General features: G+C 50.2%; 1 protein-coding gene across 1 annotated transcript in view; it reads right to left on the bottom strand.

Moving 5' to 3' along the window:
• Positions 1-3,739: 3,739 nt before the first annotated feature.
• Positions 3,740-14,973, bottom strand: part of LOC132586780 (solute carrier family 2, facilitated glucose transporter member 5-like) — a 39,155-nt gene continuing 27,921 nt past the window's right edge. Inside the window, exons 7-12 of the mRNA XM_060258874.1 lie at positions 13,366-13,553; positions 12,060-12,170; positions 10,492-10,593; positions 8,332-8,404; positions 6,990-7,117; positions 3,740-4,039 (exon numbers count right to left, since the gene is read on the bottom strand). Of these exons, the coding sequence (XP_060114857.1) occupies positions 3,803-4,039; positions 6,990-7,117; positions 8,332-8,404; positions 10,492-10,593; positions 12,060-12,170; positions 13,366-13,553 (839 nt within the window). The 3' untranslated portion in view covers positions 3,740-3,802. The remainder of the gene's footprint in view (positions 4,040-6,989; positions 7,118-8,331; positions 8,405-10,491; positions 10,594-12,059; positions 12,171-13,365; positions 13,554-14,973) is intronic.

Raw genomic sequence — 14,973 nt, 5'->3', positions numbered from 1 at the left:
ACACAATAATTACCTAAGTCTGCGCTAATTAAAGCTGGCTTGTCTCCACTGCCTTTCATAAGGTCACAAATATGTTAGCTGAGCTTTAACTGAACAGTACCAACAGGGCTTTTTTTGTAGCAGGAACTCCTTTGCATATTAGGCTACACCTCCCTGATGTAGCCAATCCTTCTGGAGCTTACAGTAGGCCCTGTACTAAGAGCCCTCTAAGCTCTTGGAGGGTTGGCTACATCGTGGAGGTGTGGCCTAATATGCAAAGGAGTTCCTGCTACAAAAAAAGCCCTGAGCACCAATATGATAGAAGAGCGTCTTGTGGCTGCAGTTCACAGGCTGGCATAAAGCTGCAGAGACCTGGATTCAGATCCCTGTTTGACTATGCTAATTGGGTGACCTTGGGTCAGTCTCACCTTCTCTCTTCCTCATCCTGGCCTGCCTCACTGGGTTGGTACAAGAATAAAATGAGGAAAGGGAGAATGCTGCCAGGGTTTTAAGTTGTACATCTCAGTTGAGCAAATGGATTTTTGCGGATGGTACCACCTCTGGACACTCTGGGCTCCATCGCCATGTCTCTCCCAAATCAACAGATTCCTGAAGGAACATCTCTGCTCCGGAGTCTCCCCCATTCTTCTCTGGATTCTGCTCACAAATCTCACCAGAATTTGTGACTGCTGAAGGTGAGACACTGCACACAACTGCTTAGAACATCAGAACATACATAAGAACATAAGAGAAGCCATGTTGGATCAGGCCAGTGGCCCATCCAGCCCAACTGTGTCACATAAGAACATAAGAGAAGCCATGTTGGATCAGGCCAATGGCCCATCCAGTCCAACTGTGTCACATAAGAACATAAGAGAAGTCATGTTGGATCAGGCCAATGGCCCATCCAGCCCAACACTCTGTGTCACATAAGAACATAAGAGAAGCCATGTTGGATCAGGCCAATGGCCTATCCAGTCCAACACTCTGTGTCACATAAGAACATAAGAGAAGCCATGTTGGATCAGGCCAATGGCCCATCCAGCCCAACACTCTGTGTCACATAAGAACATAAGAGAAGCCATGTTGGATCAGGCCAATGGCCTATCCAGCCCAACACTCTGTGTCACATAAGAATATAAAAGAAGCCATGTTGGATCAGGCCAATGGCCTATCCAGTCCAACACTCTGTGTCACACAGTGGCCAAAAAAGAAAGGTTGACAAGTGGGGCTAGAAGCCCTTCTGCTTTGCCCCCCCGCCAAGCACCAAGAATACAGAGCATCACTGCCCCAGACAGTTCCAATAATATGCTGTGGCTAATAGCCACTGATGGACCTCTGCCCCATATTTTTATCCAAACCCCTCTTGAAGCTGGCTATGCTTGTAGCTGCCACCACGTCCTGTGGCAGTGAATTCCACATGTTAATCACCCTTTGGGTGAAGAAGTACTTCCTTTTATCCGTTCTAATCCAACTGCTCAGCAATTTCAATGAATGTCCACGAGTTCTTGTATTGTGAGAAAGGGAGAAACGTACTTCTTTCTCTACTTTCTCCATCCCATGCATAATCTTGTAAACCTCTTATCATGTCACCCCGCAATCGACATTTCTCCAAGCTAAAGAGCCCCAAGCTTTTTAACCTTTCTTCATAGGGAAAGTGTTCTAAACCTTTAATCATTCTATTTTTTTAAAACCATTTTATTTAGTAACATATGGTAACCGTATCTATTTCTTGCATCCTTAATAACTTCTTTTTGTCTATCCCATATATTACTTTCTAACCACTCCTCCCCCCATTACTTGATCCCCGCCGGTGTTATTTACTTAAAATAATTTTTAAAGGTACCCTTAACTAATAAAAACAAAAATTAATATTCTTCTTCCTTCTAAGACTTAATCATTATCCAAAATTGTCCAATGTCCTTTTATTTTCCACTCTTGAGATCCAGCCAGCCCAAGCAGGACTTGCTCACCCGGGGTTCTCCTGGCTCCTCCCCAGTCAAAAGGCCAAAAAGCCACCCGCCACCCAAAATCACATAAGAAGTGGAGAAAGGGTGATGTGGGCTTCTCCAGGGGTTAATGAGGGCTGCTGGGGGAGCGGCAAAGCCCCTGGTGGTTGGCTGGCTGCCTGCTCTCCTAATCTGGAGATTGTTATGCAGCTGCACCTACTATTCAATGGACAAGGTAGGTGGGGAGGAGGAGGGGGAACCCTCAGAAAGGTTTAGGAGCTGTACTCCTGTGAGCTCCTGCTGAATCCGACACCTGGACACACACTCCCTGCTCTCTGTACAGGATAAAACAAAGGGAACAGGAGATACCCATGGAATGGGGAAATGCAACAAAGGATTCCAAACTTGCATTACAGATGCCTTGTGTGTTGTTCTGGGGTGATGGGGGGAAACCCTACCCCAAACCCTGAAAGGCACAGATTTCTGCATGATGCACAAATTGTGAAAACGTTACTCCAAATCTAGCCAATCAAATACCCTTTCTGCACCAGATCACTTTGCCATCCCTCAACCACACTTTAAGAAGTTTTTAAACCGATATAACACCAGTGCACGTAACACCCTGTGTCTTTTGCCTTTGGAACACACAGGCATTGCATACCACGTTTTAAAATGAGACTGAGAGAGCCTTTCAAACTGATGCATTAATTTCCTCCGCAAATTTCTCAAGAGGGTCCTGCGTATGATTCTACCTACAGGCCATGTGGGAAACAGAAGAGCCGGCCAGTCATCATCCCTGACATTCTTTTGTAGGCAATATAAAGAAAGTGTAGCAGGCTCTGTTTTGGAGGTGGTAATTGCCGTCATGTCACAGCTGGGTTTACTCATGGTGACCTTTTAGGGTTTCCAAGAGACGAGCAGAGGTGGTTTGCGGTTGCCTGTCTCTGGGTAGCAACCCCGGACGTCCTGGGTGGCCTCCCATTCAAGATCTAACCAGTACTGATCCTTCTTCCGTCTGAGATCTGATGAGATCAGGCTAGCCTCGGCCATCCTGGTCAGGCCAAGATTGGCTTACCTAGAAGATATTTCAAAAAGCACTTTGGCTTAATGTTACAGGGAATAAAAAGGTAAAGGTAGTCCCCTGTGCAAGCACCAGTCGTTTCCGACTCTGGGGTGACGTCGCATCACGACATTTTCATGGCAGACTTTTTTACAGGGTGGTTTGCCATGGCCTTCCCCAGTCATCCACACTTCCCCCCCAGCAAGCTGGGTTCTCCTTTTACCGACCTCGGAAGGATGGAAGGCTGAATCAACCTTGAGTCGGCTACCTGAACCCAGCTTCCGCCGGGATCGAACTCGGGTCGTGAGCAGAGCTTAGGACTGCAGTACTGCAGCTTTAACACTCTGCGCCACGGGGCTGTCTTTACAGGGAATGCAGGCTGGCATATTTAAGCAGTTTAGCCGCTAGCTTTTAAGATCACAAAACCGCTTCCTAAAGGCACACCTTCTGGCAGATCACTTCTGACAACAAGTTATCTTCCCGCCTCGTTGTTCATGCTTGGAAAGGAACATTTCAGAAACAGGGACAAGCCGTGTATTGTTCTCCCAGAGGATCTCCTGGTTAAGTAAGCATCCTTTTACAAGTGTGGCATCGCCACCGATTGGAAATCTGGGATGGCTGAAGTAAAGCCAATGCCTCCTGTGTGAGTTTTTTGCCCCTAATCAGAAGTTGCAGAAAGGATGTCCGGGTTGAGGTGGATGTAACCTGAAGCCCGGAAAAAGCCAGACGAGAAAAGCAAGCGTCATCAGGACTGCTGGCCCCAGAAGGAAGAGAAACAAAACCGTAGCCAATCCCGGGCAACACCGGGGCCTTTTCAAAGAGGGCTGTCCCTTTCTGCTTCGTTCTTCTTGCTGTAGGGCACAGAAACGGCTGTGAAATCCTTCAGCTCCTCTTTGTCAGCCTGTAGCTCAATGCCGTTCCTCTTGGCCATGCTCTGGTTGATTTCCATGAAGGTTTTGTTCTTGGTCTCGGGGACGATGAGGAAGACGTAGATGACTGTGGCCAAGCAAATGCCACAGAAGATCAGGAAGCAGTAGGGCCCCAGCCCTTTCTAGAGACGAAAGAAAGAAACCGGAGTCAGAAAAGGCTCATTCAACCCTTCCCTGCTTCCTGAAGAACTACCACGGAGTTTGAGATGTCAGGGCTTCTTTTGTAGAAAAAGCCCAGCAGGAGCTCATTGGAATATTAGGTCACACCTCCCGACGTCGCTATTGTTTCACACAGGGCTTTTTGTAGGAAACCCCCCAGCAGGAACTCGTTTGCATATTAGGCCACGCCTCCTGACATCACTAGTGTTCCAGACAGGGCTTTTGTAGGGGAAAACCCCCAGCAGGAACTCATTTGCATATTAGGCCACACCTCCTGATGTCACTATTGTATCACACAGGGCTTTTGTAGAAAAAAACCCCAGCAGGAACTCATTGGCATATTAGGCCACACCACCTGACACGCACCAAGCCAGCAGGAACTGTGTTCCTGAACGTTCCTGCTCAAACTCCCCTCCCCCCCGGATGTATTGAGATTCAGCTGAAGTTAGGTCCAGTTTACATACTATTAACAGAATAAAGTTAGAAAGCTTCTAGGACTGCAGCATTTCTGGTGAAGGATCATATTTTGTTGTCAACGGAGAAGAACCTCCCAGAACACCATGAGAGCAGGGGCTGCACATGGCTAGAGTGTTGTCCGGGCCGCCGCGTCCCGCTTTCTCCTGGACCCGTGGTGAACCGGCCTTGCCCCGGGCCCAGCAGCGGGGGACGGCCATGGCGTGGCTAAGCGGCTCAGCCCCTGCGCACCCAAGCCCACCTGGGGCCAGTTGGAAGAGCCGCTCGTCTTGGGCCCAAAGCCCAAAGCCCACCGGGGAGTCATTCCCGGGCAATGGCCCCGCCCCACAGGCCGCAGCAGTCCCGGCCCGGCCCAGGAGCACTGGGGCCAGAGCCACAGGTGGCACAGACGATGTCAGGCAAGCCTGAAGGGGCTGCCGGGGTGCGCCCCACTCCACAGCCTTCCTCGAGGGTGGGGCTCACGCAGGACTGCTCAGGAAAGGGCAGGAGGAGCCTGTTGTGAGGGAGGAACCGGCCAGTGGTGAGGACGGGGTGGGGATGGAGAGGAGAGCACAGGGCTGAGGCATGGAGGTGTGAGCGAATAAAAAGGGAATAACGCTGTTGGCCAGGGAGGAAGAAAGAGTGGGGAGTAACAGGCGAACCCAGAGAGCGAGTGAGAGCATGCCTGACTCTGCGGAGGAGGCGGTGGTGTGTAGGAACGCTCCATTTTCTGAGGCCACAAGCACCCTTTTGCCTCCCTTCGCCTGTCATGGACAACCCCCAGGGCGGGGCCAGCAAGGGGGGGGCATCATAAATGTCCAGCTAGGACAGGGAGATCCAGAAACCTGACCTCGATCACCCAGGCTGGCCTAGTGTCATCCAATCTTGGAAGCTAAGCAGGGTTGGCCTTGGCTAGTGTTTGGAAGGGCAATCTCCAAGGAGTACCAGGCCCTTGACACAGAGACAGGAAATGGCAAACCACCTCTGCCATAAAACAAGCCTAGCTCACCAACTAGTGGTGCATAACGCTAAAAGAGCAAGAACGTTTGGCTGACAGACCATCTTAGGATCTCCTGGCTGTTCCGTACACCATGACATACGATCAGGGCTTTTTATGCAGCAGGAACTCCTTTGCAGATTAGGCCACGCCCACCTGATGCAGCCAACCCTCCAAGAGCTTACAGTAGGCCCTGTACTAAGAGCCCTGTATGATCCAGGAGGATTGGCTACATCAGAGTGGTGGGGCCTAATATGCAAATGAGTTCCTGCTACAAAAAAAGCCCTGCATACGATAATTATTAGGGAGACCAGGGTTCAAATTGTGCTTCAGCTATGATGCTCACTATGTGAGCCAGGAGTCAGTCACTCTGTCTCAGCTGGGGGCTGCCTGGTTTCCAATTACGGCGCGAGACTTCCTGATGGCATCACTGACCCCTACTGCCACTTGGGGGGCGGGGATAATGAAAAACATTAGGCTTCCCAAACCTCCCGCTCTGGCGGGAGACTTCTGGGTTCGCAGCCTCATCTCCCGCTCTTCAAAACTCTGGAAGCGGGGGGGGGGGAGGGGGGGAGAACATACCTTTAGGCTTCATTTTGTAGAGCTCCTGAGCCATCTGCTCAGGATATCTGTCTGACTGTCTGTCAAAATGTCTGCCCCTTTAAGGCTGGGCAGGAAGCAGAAAGGGCTTCTGAGAACGGCCCCTCCCTTTCTTTTGCTTTCGTTTTCACAGGAAGTAGAGTTGTCCGGAGGAAGATCTGGTAAGTGTGTGTGTGTGTGAGAGGGAGGGGGCAGGGGATTCCCTAGTTTGGAGGCCCTCCCCCCCTTTAGAAAGCATGGGGGGGGAGGGAAATGTCTACTGGGCACTATTATTCCCTATGGAGAACGATTCCCATAGGGAATAATAGGAAATTGATCCGTGGGTATCGGGGGCTCTGGGGGGGGGCTATTTTTTGAGGTAGAGGCACCAGATTTTTAGTATAGCATCTAGTGCCTCTCCCCAAAATACCCCCCAAGTTTCAAAACGATTGGACCAGAGGGTCCAATTCTATGAGCCCCAAAATATGGTGCCCCTATCCTTAATTATTTCCTATGGAAGAAAGGCATTTTAAAAGGTGTGCTGTCTCTTTAAATGTGATGGCAAGAACTCCCTTGGAGTTCAATTATGCTTGTCACATCCTTGTTCTTGGCTCCACCCCCAATGTCTCCTGGCTCCACCCCCAAAGTCCCCAGATTTTTCTTTAATTATTTACAGTCATTTCTGGTGCTAACCCGAAAGTGATGTCATGCTGCTCTAGGAAGGAAAACCGCAGAGGTTCCGCCAAGAGTGGGATGGCGTCACTTCTGGGTTTAGTCCCCAAATGCCATCAGGCTGTCGTGAGGGCGGCGCTCCCTCCACGTCCTCCCTCTGGTTGAGCTATGTGAACAGAGAGAGAGAAGTCTCGTGTCGTTCATTTTCTCACCTCCATGAAAGGGAAGACGAGCCCGACTGTGAAATTGCAGAGCCAGTGAACGGACCCTCCCACCATGAATGCAGCAGGGCGGGAGGACTGTAGGAACATCTCTATGATCATAACACTTGGAATGGCACCTAGGAGGAGGGAAAAAAGGAGAATGAGGAGTCTGGTTCTTCATACGTAAAGCTGCCATGCTGCGTTAGGACTACTCTGGAGTATTACTGGAGTGTTACTGGAGTATTACTGGAGTGTTCAGTTTTGGGCACCACATTTTAAGAAGGATATAGACAAGCTGGAACGGGTCCAGAGGAGGGCAGTAAAGATGGTGAGGGGTCTGGAGACCAAGTCCTATGAGGAAAGGTTGAAGGAGCTGGATATGTTTAACCTGGAGAGGAGGCAGCAGAGAGGTGATATGATCACCATCTTCAAGTACTTGAAAGGCTAACATCTAGAGCAGGGGTGGCCAACGGTAGCTCTCCAGATGTTTTTTGCCTACAACTCCCATCAGCCCCAGCCAGCATGGTCAATGGCTGGGGCTGATGAAAGTTGTAGGCAAAAAAACATCTGGAGAGCTACCGTTGGCCGCCCCTGATCTAGAGGATGGGGTGGAATTGATTTCTGTGGCCCCAGAAGGTAGGACCAGAAACAACAGGTTGAAATTAAATCAAAAGAGTTTCCGGCTCAACACTAGGAAGAACTTCCTGACCGTTAGAGCGGTTCCTCAGTGGAACAGGCTTCCTTGGGAAGTGGTGGGCTCTCCTTCCTTGGAGATTTTTAAACAGAGGCTAGATGGCTATCTGACAGCAATGAAGATCCTGTGAATTTAGGGGGAGGAATTTGTGAATTTCCTGCATTGTGCAGGGGGTTGGACTAGATGACCCTGAAGGTCCCTTCCAACTCTGTGATTCTATTATACTATGATACTCACACTGATTGGTACGCAGACTTGGAAGTAATTTGGATCTACGTAATTTATGAACTGAAATGTTGCTTTTCTGACCTGATCCCTCCTTCTCCTCATTGTATTCCAAATTCAGTATTCCAAATAATGCAGAAGGCCCCAGGTTCAGTCCCCAGAATCTCCAGGGGAAAAGATCAGGCGGTAGCTGAAGGGAAAGACCTCTTCCTGAGACCCTGGAGAGCCGCTGCCAGTCTGAGTAGACACGACAGACCTTGACGGACCAAAGGTCTGACTCGGTATAAGCAGCTTCATGTGCAATCGTGTGGTTTAACAACAAACTCGAATTGACTTAGTAGGGAGAAAACAGGTATCTACTAGACAAATATAAAGAAGGGATATATTTTTCTTAGGGCAAAGAGGGGGCCAAGTGGAAATGCATTTACTTACTGGCTCCAACGGCATGGCCAATAACGTAGGAGATGATGCAGGCTATGCTGACGTACGGCATCCACGAGATGTTCTGTTGGGCGATTGGGTCACTCTTTAGATTTACGTCTCAGGAATAAGGAAGCAACATGGAAGACAGAGGCAGTGCCTAACCCCTTCCCCTCCACCCAACCTGATCTGCATGTCAGAGTGAACAGGGAGGGCACACATAGAAGCAACACTCATCCCAAAGGCCTACTGGCAGATATTCTGGGCAAACTGTTGCAATGTCACCGTACCAGCCTGGCTGACTCTATCCCAAGTCATTCAGCTAAATCTTAACAATGTTTTTCAAGAGAGCCAGTCTGGTGTAGTGGTTAGGTGCATGGACTCTTACCTGGGAGAACTGGGTTTGATTCCCCACTCCTCCACTTGCAGCTGCTGGAATGGCCTTGGGTCAGCCATAGTGGTTAAGTGTGAGGACTCTTATCTGGGAGAACCGGGTTTGATTCCCCCCTTCTTCACTTGCAGCTGCTGGAATGGCCTTGGGTCAGCCATAGTGGTTAAGTGTGAGGACTCTTATCTAGGAGAACCGGGTTTGATTCCCCACTCCTCCACTTGCAGCTGCTGGAATGGCCTTGGGTCAGCCATAGTGGTTAAGTGTGAGGACTCTTATCTAGGAGAACCGGGTTTGATTCCCCACTCCTCCACTTGCAGCTGCTGGAATGGCCTTGGGGCAGCCATAGTGGTTAAGTGTGCGGACTCTTATCTGGGAGAACCGGGTTTGATTCCCCACTCCTCCACTTGCAGCTGCTGGAATGGCCTTGGGTCAGCCATAGTGGTTAAGTGTGAGGACTCTTATCTAGGAGAACCGGGTTTGATTCCCCACTCCTCCACTTGCAGCTGCTGGAATGGCCTTGGGGCAGCCATAGTGGTTAAGTGTGCGGACTCTTATCTGGGAGAACCGGGTTTGATTCCCCACTCTTCCACTTGCAGCTGCTGGAATGGCCTTGGGTCAGCCATAGTGGTTAAGTGTGAGGACTCTTATCTGGGAGAACCGGGATTGATACCCCCCTTCTTCACTTGCAGCTGCTGGAATGGCTTTGGGTCAGCCATAGTGGTTAAGTGTGCAGACTCTTATCTGGGAGAACCAGGTTTGATTCCCCACTCCTCCACTTGCAGCTGCTGGAATGGCCTTGGGTCAGCCATAGCTCTCACAGAGCTGTTCCTTGAAAGGGCAGCCGCTGGGAGAGCTCTCTCAGCCCCACCTACCTCACAGGGTGTCTGTTGTGGGGGGAAGATTATAAAGGAGATTGTAAGCCGCTCTGAGACTCTGATTCAGAGAGAAGGGTTTGATTCCCCAGTCCTTCACTTGCAGCTGCTGGAATGGCCTTGGCTTGGGTAACCATAGCTCTGGCAGAACTGTTCTTGAAAGAGCAGCTTCTGGAAGAGCTCTCTCAGCCCCACCCACCTCATAGGGTGTCTGTTGTGGGGGAAGAATATAAAGGAGATTGTAAACTGCTCTGAGACTGATTCAGAGAGAAGGGTTTGATTCCCCAGTCCTTCACTTGCAGCTGCTATAATGGCCTTGGCTTGGGTAACCATAGCTCTGGCAGAACTGTTCTTGAAAGAGCAGCTTCTGGAAGAGCTCTCTCAGCCCCACCCACCTCATAGGGTGTCTGTTGTGGGGGAAGAATATAAAGGAGATTGTAAACTGCTCTGAGACTGATTCAGAGAGAAGGGTTTGATTCCCCAGTCTTCCACTTGCAGCTGCTGGAATGGCCTTGGGTCACCATAGCCCTCGCAGAGCTGTCGAAACGGCAGCCGCCGGGAGAGCTGTCTCAGCCCCACCCACCTCACAGAGAGTGGGGGAAGAAGGGAGAGGAGGTTGTAAGCCATTCTGAGACTCTGGCTCAGAGAGAAGGGCAGGGTATAAATCTACGGTCTTCTTCTTTTCAGCACGTAGAGCACTTTGCAAATTGCAGTTCTTCCCTCTCAGTTTACCCACCCCAGCAGGGTAGAGCTGAGAGCATGATTCGCTCAAGGCTACCCGGTTTTGGCTCTCCGAAGCAAGATGCCAGCTGGCAGCCTTTTCAGCCTCAGGCTTGAGAGTTCCCTTTTGTTTGATCTGAGCTCCCTTCCCGCCAGGTTCCTCAGGCAAAAGCCTTCTGTTCCACACACCTCGAGGTTCAGAGCCACCGTTAACACTGCAAGGGCTACACAGCAGAGCCCAAAACCGACCAGAAGCAGGATCCTCCTCCCCAGAGCATCCACGATGAAAACCTACAGGACACAGAAGAGGACAGAGTCGCTTACCTTTTCAGCCAATAGGCAGTGATTTCCCTCCCCACCTCCCCTCCCCAACATCTGTTTTAGCATTGGGTGAGCTTGGATCGAACATTCTCATAGAATTATAGAGTTGGAACGGAAGGGATTTCGAGGGACATCTAGTCCCACCCCCTGCACAATGCAAGAAACTCACAAAATATGTCCCCCCTCCCCACACACACACAGTGACTCCTGCTCCACACGCAGAAGATGGCAAAAAACCTCCGGGATCCCTGGCCTGGAGAAAAATGGCTGCCTGACCCCAAAGGGACAGTTAGCATTTCCCTGAGTGAGTAAGAGAGGACCACAAGACCTAAGCACTGATGCAACCTTTCCTGCCCTCCCTTTTATGATCTGCCTAAGTTCAGAGCAAGTCTGGTGTAGTGGTTAAGTGTGCGGACTCTTATCTGGGAGAACCGCGTTTGATTCCCCACTCCTCCACTTACACCTGCTGGAATGGCCTTGGGTCAGCCATAGTGGTTAAGTGTATGGACTCTTACCTGGGAGAATCGGGTTTAATTCCCTACTCCTCCATTTGCACCTGCTGGAATGGCCTTGGGTTAGCCATAGCTCTGGCAGAGGTTGTCCTTGAAAGGACAGCCGCTGTGAGAGCTCTCTCAGCCCCACCCACCTCACAGGGTGTCTGGTGTGGGAGGAGAAGATATAGGAGATTGTAAGCCGCTCTGAGTCTCTGATTCAGAGAGAAGGGTGGGGTATAAATCTGCAGTTTTCTTCTCCTCCTTCACTTGTACCTGCTGAAATGGCCTTGGGTCAGCCATAGCTCTGGCAGAGGTTGTCCTTGAAAGGGCAGCTTCCATGAGAGCTCTCTCAGCCCCACCTACCTCACAGGTGTCTGTTGTGGGGGGAGAAGATATAGGAGATTGTAAGCAGCACTGAGTCTCTGATTCAGAGAGAAGGGCGGGGTATAAATCCGCAGTCTTCTTCTTCTTCTCCTTCACTTGCAGCTACTGGAATGGCCTTGGGTCAGCCATAGCTGTGGCAGAGGTTGTCCTTGAGAGGGCAGCTGCTGTGAGAGTCCTCTCAGCCCCACCCACCTCACAGGGTGTCTGTTGTGGGGGGAGAAGATATAGGAGATTGTAAGCCGCTCTGAGTCTCTGATTCAGAGAGAAGGGCAGGGTATAAATCTGCAGTTCTTCTTCACAGGATCCTCATTGCTGTCAGATGGCCATTTAGCCTCTGTTTAAAAGCCTCCAAAGGAGGAGAGCCCACCACCTCCTGAGGAAGCCTGTTCCACTGAGGAAGGACTCTAACTGTCAGGAAGTTCTTCCTAAAGTTTAACTGAAACACTCTCTCAGCTTAAGCTGCCTCGTAAGGTTGTTGGAGAAATAGCAAAATGGAAACGGAAATACAGAGAGCAAGAAGGGACAGAGAGAGATGAGAATGTTAAAGGGCGGCCTTACCGCTAGCAAAGTCATGACGACATTTACGGCGCCTGTTCCAGCAGTGACAAACTGCACGTCCTCTGTCTTCACTCGAGCGTTCTCGTAGATGCTGTCAGCATAGTAGTACACCTGTGGGCCCAAACCATCCATCAGTCCTGCCGAGAGTTGCTAGCCCTGCGTTGGGAAATACCTGGAGATTTTGGGGATGGCTGCTGGGGAGGCTGGGGCTAGCAAATGCTATCTAGACCAAATGTTCTTTCAATGTGTTATTTTCACTATTTTGCCATTGGATTCTAACTTGGTACCACTTGGCATTCTGAACCGCTGCCCTCCAGCTATATGTAGCTCTGCTCACTGCACCCCATTCCCCATTATCTGATGAAGTATGCATGCATACCAAAGCTTACATTCTGAATAAAACTTTTTCCGTTTTAAAGGGGGCGATGGTCAAAATAAACCAGCCCTCCGAAAGCCCTAGATACCCATAGATCAGTTCTCCATTATACTCTGTGAGGACTGGTCTCTATAGGGTATAATTGGAGCACCCAGCGGCCATCCCTCCCCCTTTTCGGTAGCCCTGAAGCGAGGGGAATCCTCCGCCCCCAACTGAGGATTGGCAACTCGAAGTGAACAGCAAGTGTTGATAGGCCTCTAAATCTATTGTCAAATCAGGGCCAGATTAACAATTAGGCCAAGTAGGCACTGGCCTATGGGCCCCCACGCCTTTAGGGGCCCTGGACTGGACTCCCCCACAGTTTCTCCCCTGCTTGCAGCCTTCCCAGTCTGCACATGCAGCCAGCAACTAAGCCGCTCTTTGCCCAACTTGCCTGGTATGGCTGAAGTGGTGTCCAGGGTCGGATTAATAATTAGGCCAAGTAGGCACTGCCATATGGGCCCCCACGCCTTTAGGGCTCCAGGTGGGCTTCCCCCCCCCAATTCTCCCCCCTTGCAGCCTTCCCAGCCTGCACCCACAGCCAGCAACTGAGCTGCTCTTTGCCTGACTTGCCTGGTGAGGCTGCTGCTGGCATCATTGCCAAGTTTGCCTCTCTCTGCCTCTCCCCCGCAGCTTTGTCAAAGGGACTTTTGAGAAGGGGCCTGCAGGCTGCAGTGGGGGCCACAGGCGGTGGGGCAAGTGCTCCCACTCTGAGATAATTTGCAAGGGGGGCCCTGAGGTTTTGACTCCACAGGGGCCCCAACACGGTTCAATCCGGCACTGTGTCCAATCCCTGCAGCTGTGAGGAGCTGAACTTGCCTCCTGGACCTGCAGTTCTCAACTCTTTCTTTCCTCGCCTTCAAATATCATTCAGGCCACCCTCTTATTTACCCCGTTAACTCCAGAGAGCTGCTGGCCCATCATCATAACGATGATCGAGATCAGTTGCCACCGAAGGCCTCGGTAGGTGAAAAGGGTGCAGACGGACATCTTCCCTTCGGCCTTTTCCGCTTGGTCTTCTTTCCTCATCTCTTCCATCTCATCCTCCACATCATCCCAGCCTCGCAGCTTCTTCAGAGCTGGATGGGAAAGGGAAGAGAAGGGACAGGGCAGGAGTGACCCTCTGTGAGCTAGCAGGAAGCAGGCAGAAATGACCCAAGACATTCTAAGCACAGTCCTGTACTGGCACGCTTCCACTGCAATCTACAATGCTTCTTTTCCTAATGCCTAGCAAGCACCAATCACCAAGTGGTGGCTAGAGATCTCCATAGGAGGAGGAGGAGGAGGAGATTAGATTTATACCCCACCCTTCGCCTGGAGTCTCAGAGTGGCTTACAAATCTCCTTTCTCTTTCCTCCCCGCCCCCCACAACAGACACCCTGGCCGGTAAGTGGGGCTGAGAGAGCTCTGACTGACAACTGCTCTTGTGAGAACCACTCTGAGAGAACTGTGACTGACACAAGGTCACACCAGCAGCTGCAAGTGGAGGAGTGAGGAATCAAACCCGGTTCTCCCAGAGAAGAACCCGCGCGCTTAACCACTACACCAAACTGGCTCTCCAGATGTGATAGCTATGGCTGACCCAAGGCCATTCTAGCAGCTGCAAGTGGAGGAGTGGGGAACCAAACCTGGTTCTCCCAGACTAGAGTCCGCCTACTTAACTGCTACACCAAACTGGCTCTCAGATTAGTTCCCCTGGATAAAATGGCCCCTTTGTAAGGTGGATTCTGTGGCATTCTGCGCCCCTGAAGTCCTTCCGCTCCTCAACCCCCACCCTCCACAGGCTCCACCCTCAAAATCTCCAGGTATTTTCCAACTTGGAGCTGGCAACGCTATTTATCATCCTCTGGGGTAGATGTGGGTTTCCCCAGTAGACCAAAGAGTGCGCCCACAAAACTGTCAAACCCCATCCTCAAAGTTGCTGCTTTGCTGCAAAGGAACTTCAAGAACAGAATGCAGAGGGAAATTGCTGAATTACAAATTACTATGAAACTTGGAACAAACACCTGTCCAGGACTGAACAGGGATACTGGGTTTTTTTTTATCTCATTACATATACTAAACCCACTTTCACCAAGTATAGCTACATAGTCACATTATTCCAACGTATTTCTCTTTTAGAATAGTGTCTCAGAATAATGTTTTTTGTATTGACATACTCAAACAGGTATACTGGCTGTTTATCTCATTACATATACTAACCCATCTTCTACTATATTTTAATGTATTCTTTTATTTAATGGCAAACTAGAATTATGTTTATATGTGTGTTACATGTTTAAATCAAACCTCTGAGAAACCTATGCCCTCCTTTTAACCCAGAGCTAACGGAGTCTCATTTATTGCACTTCACACCCAGAATACTTAATGGGTTTAGTACATGGACATCAACCTGCTATTCCAACTTAATTACCCTTCGTTGTTGTTTCAGCCCAGTTAGCATAAACGAACAAACACCAGTCCCCAACCTGTGACTCTTTTAATCTGCTAAAAAAACAT

This window comes from Heteronotia binoei, chromosome 18 (assembly GCF_032191835.1).
Source record: "Heteronotia binoei isolate CCM8104 ecotype False Entrance Well chromosome 18, APGP_CSIRO_Hbin_v1, whole genome shotgun sequence".
In the NCBI taxonomy this organism is placed as follows: Eukaryota; Metazoa; Chordata; class Lepidosauria; order Squamata; family Gekkonidae; genus Heteronotia; species Heteronotia binoei.
This window is presented reverse-complemented; position numbering and strand designations above follow the sequence as displayed.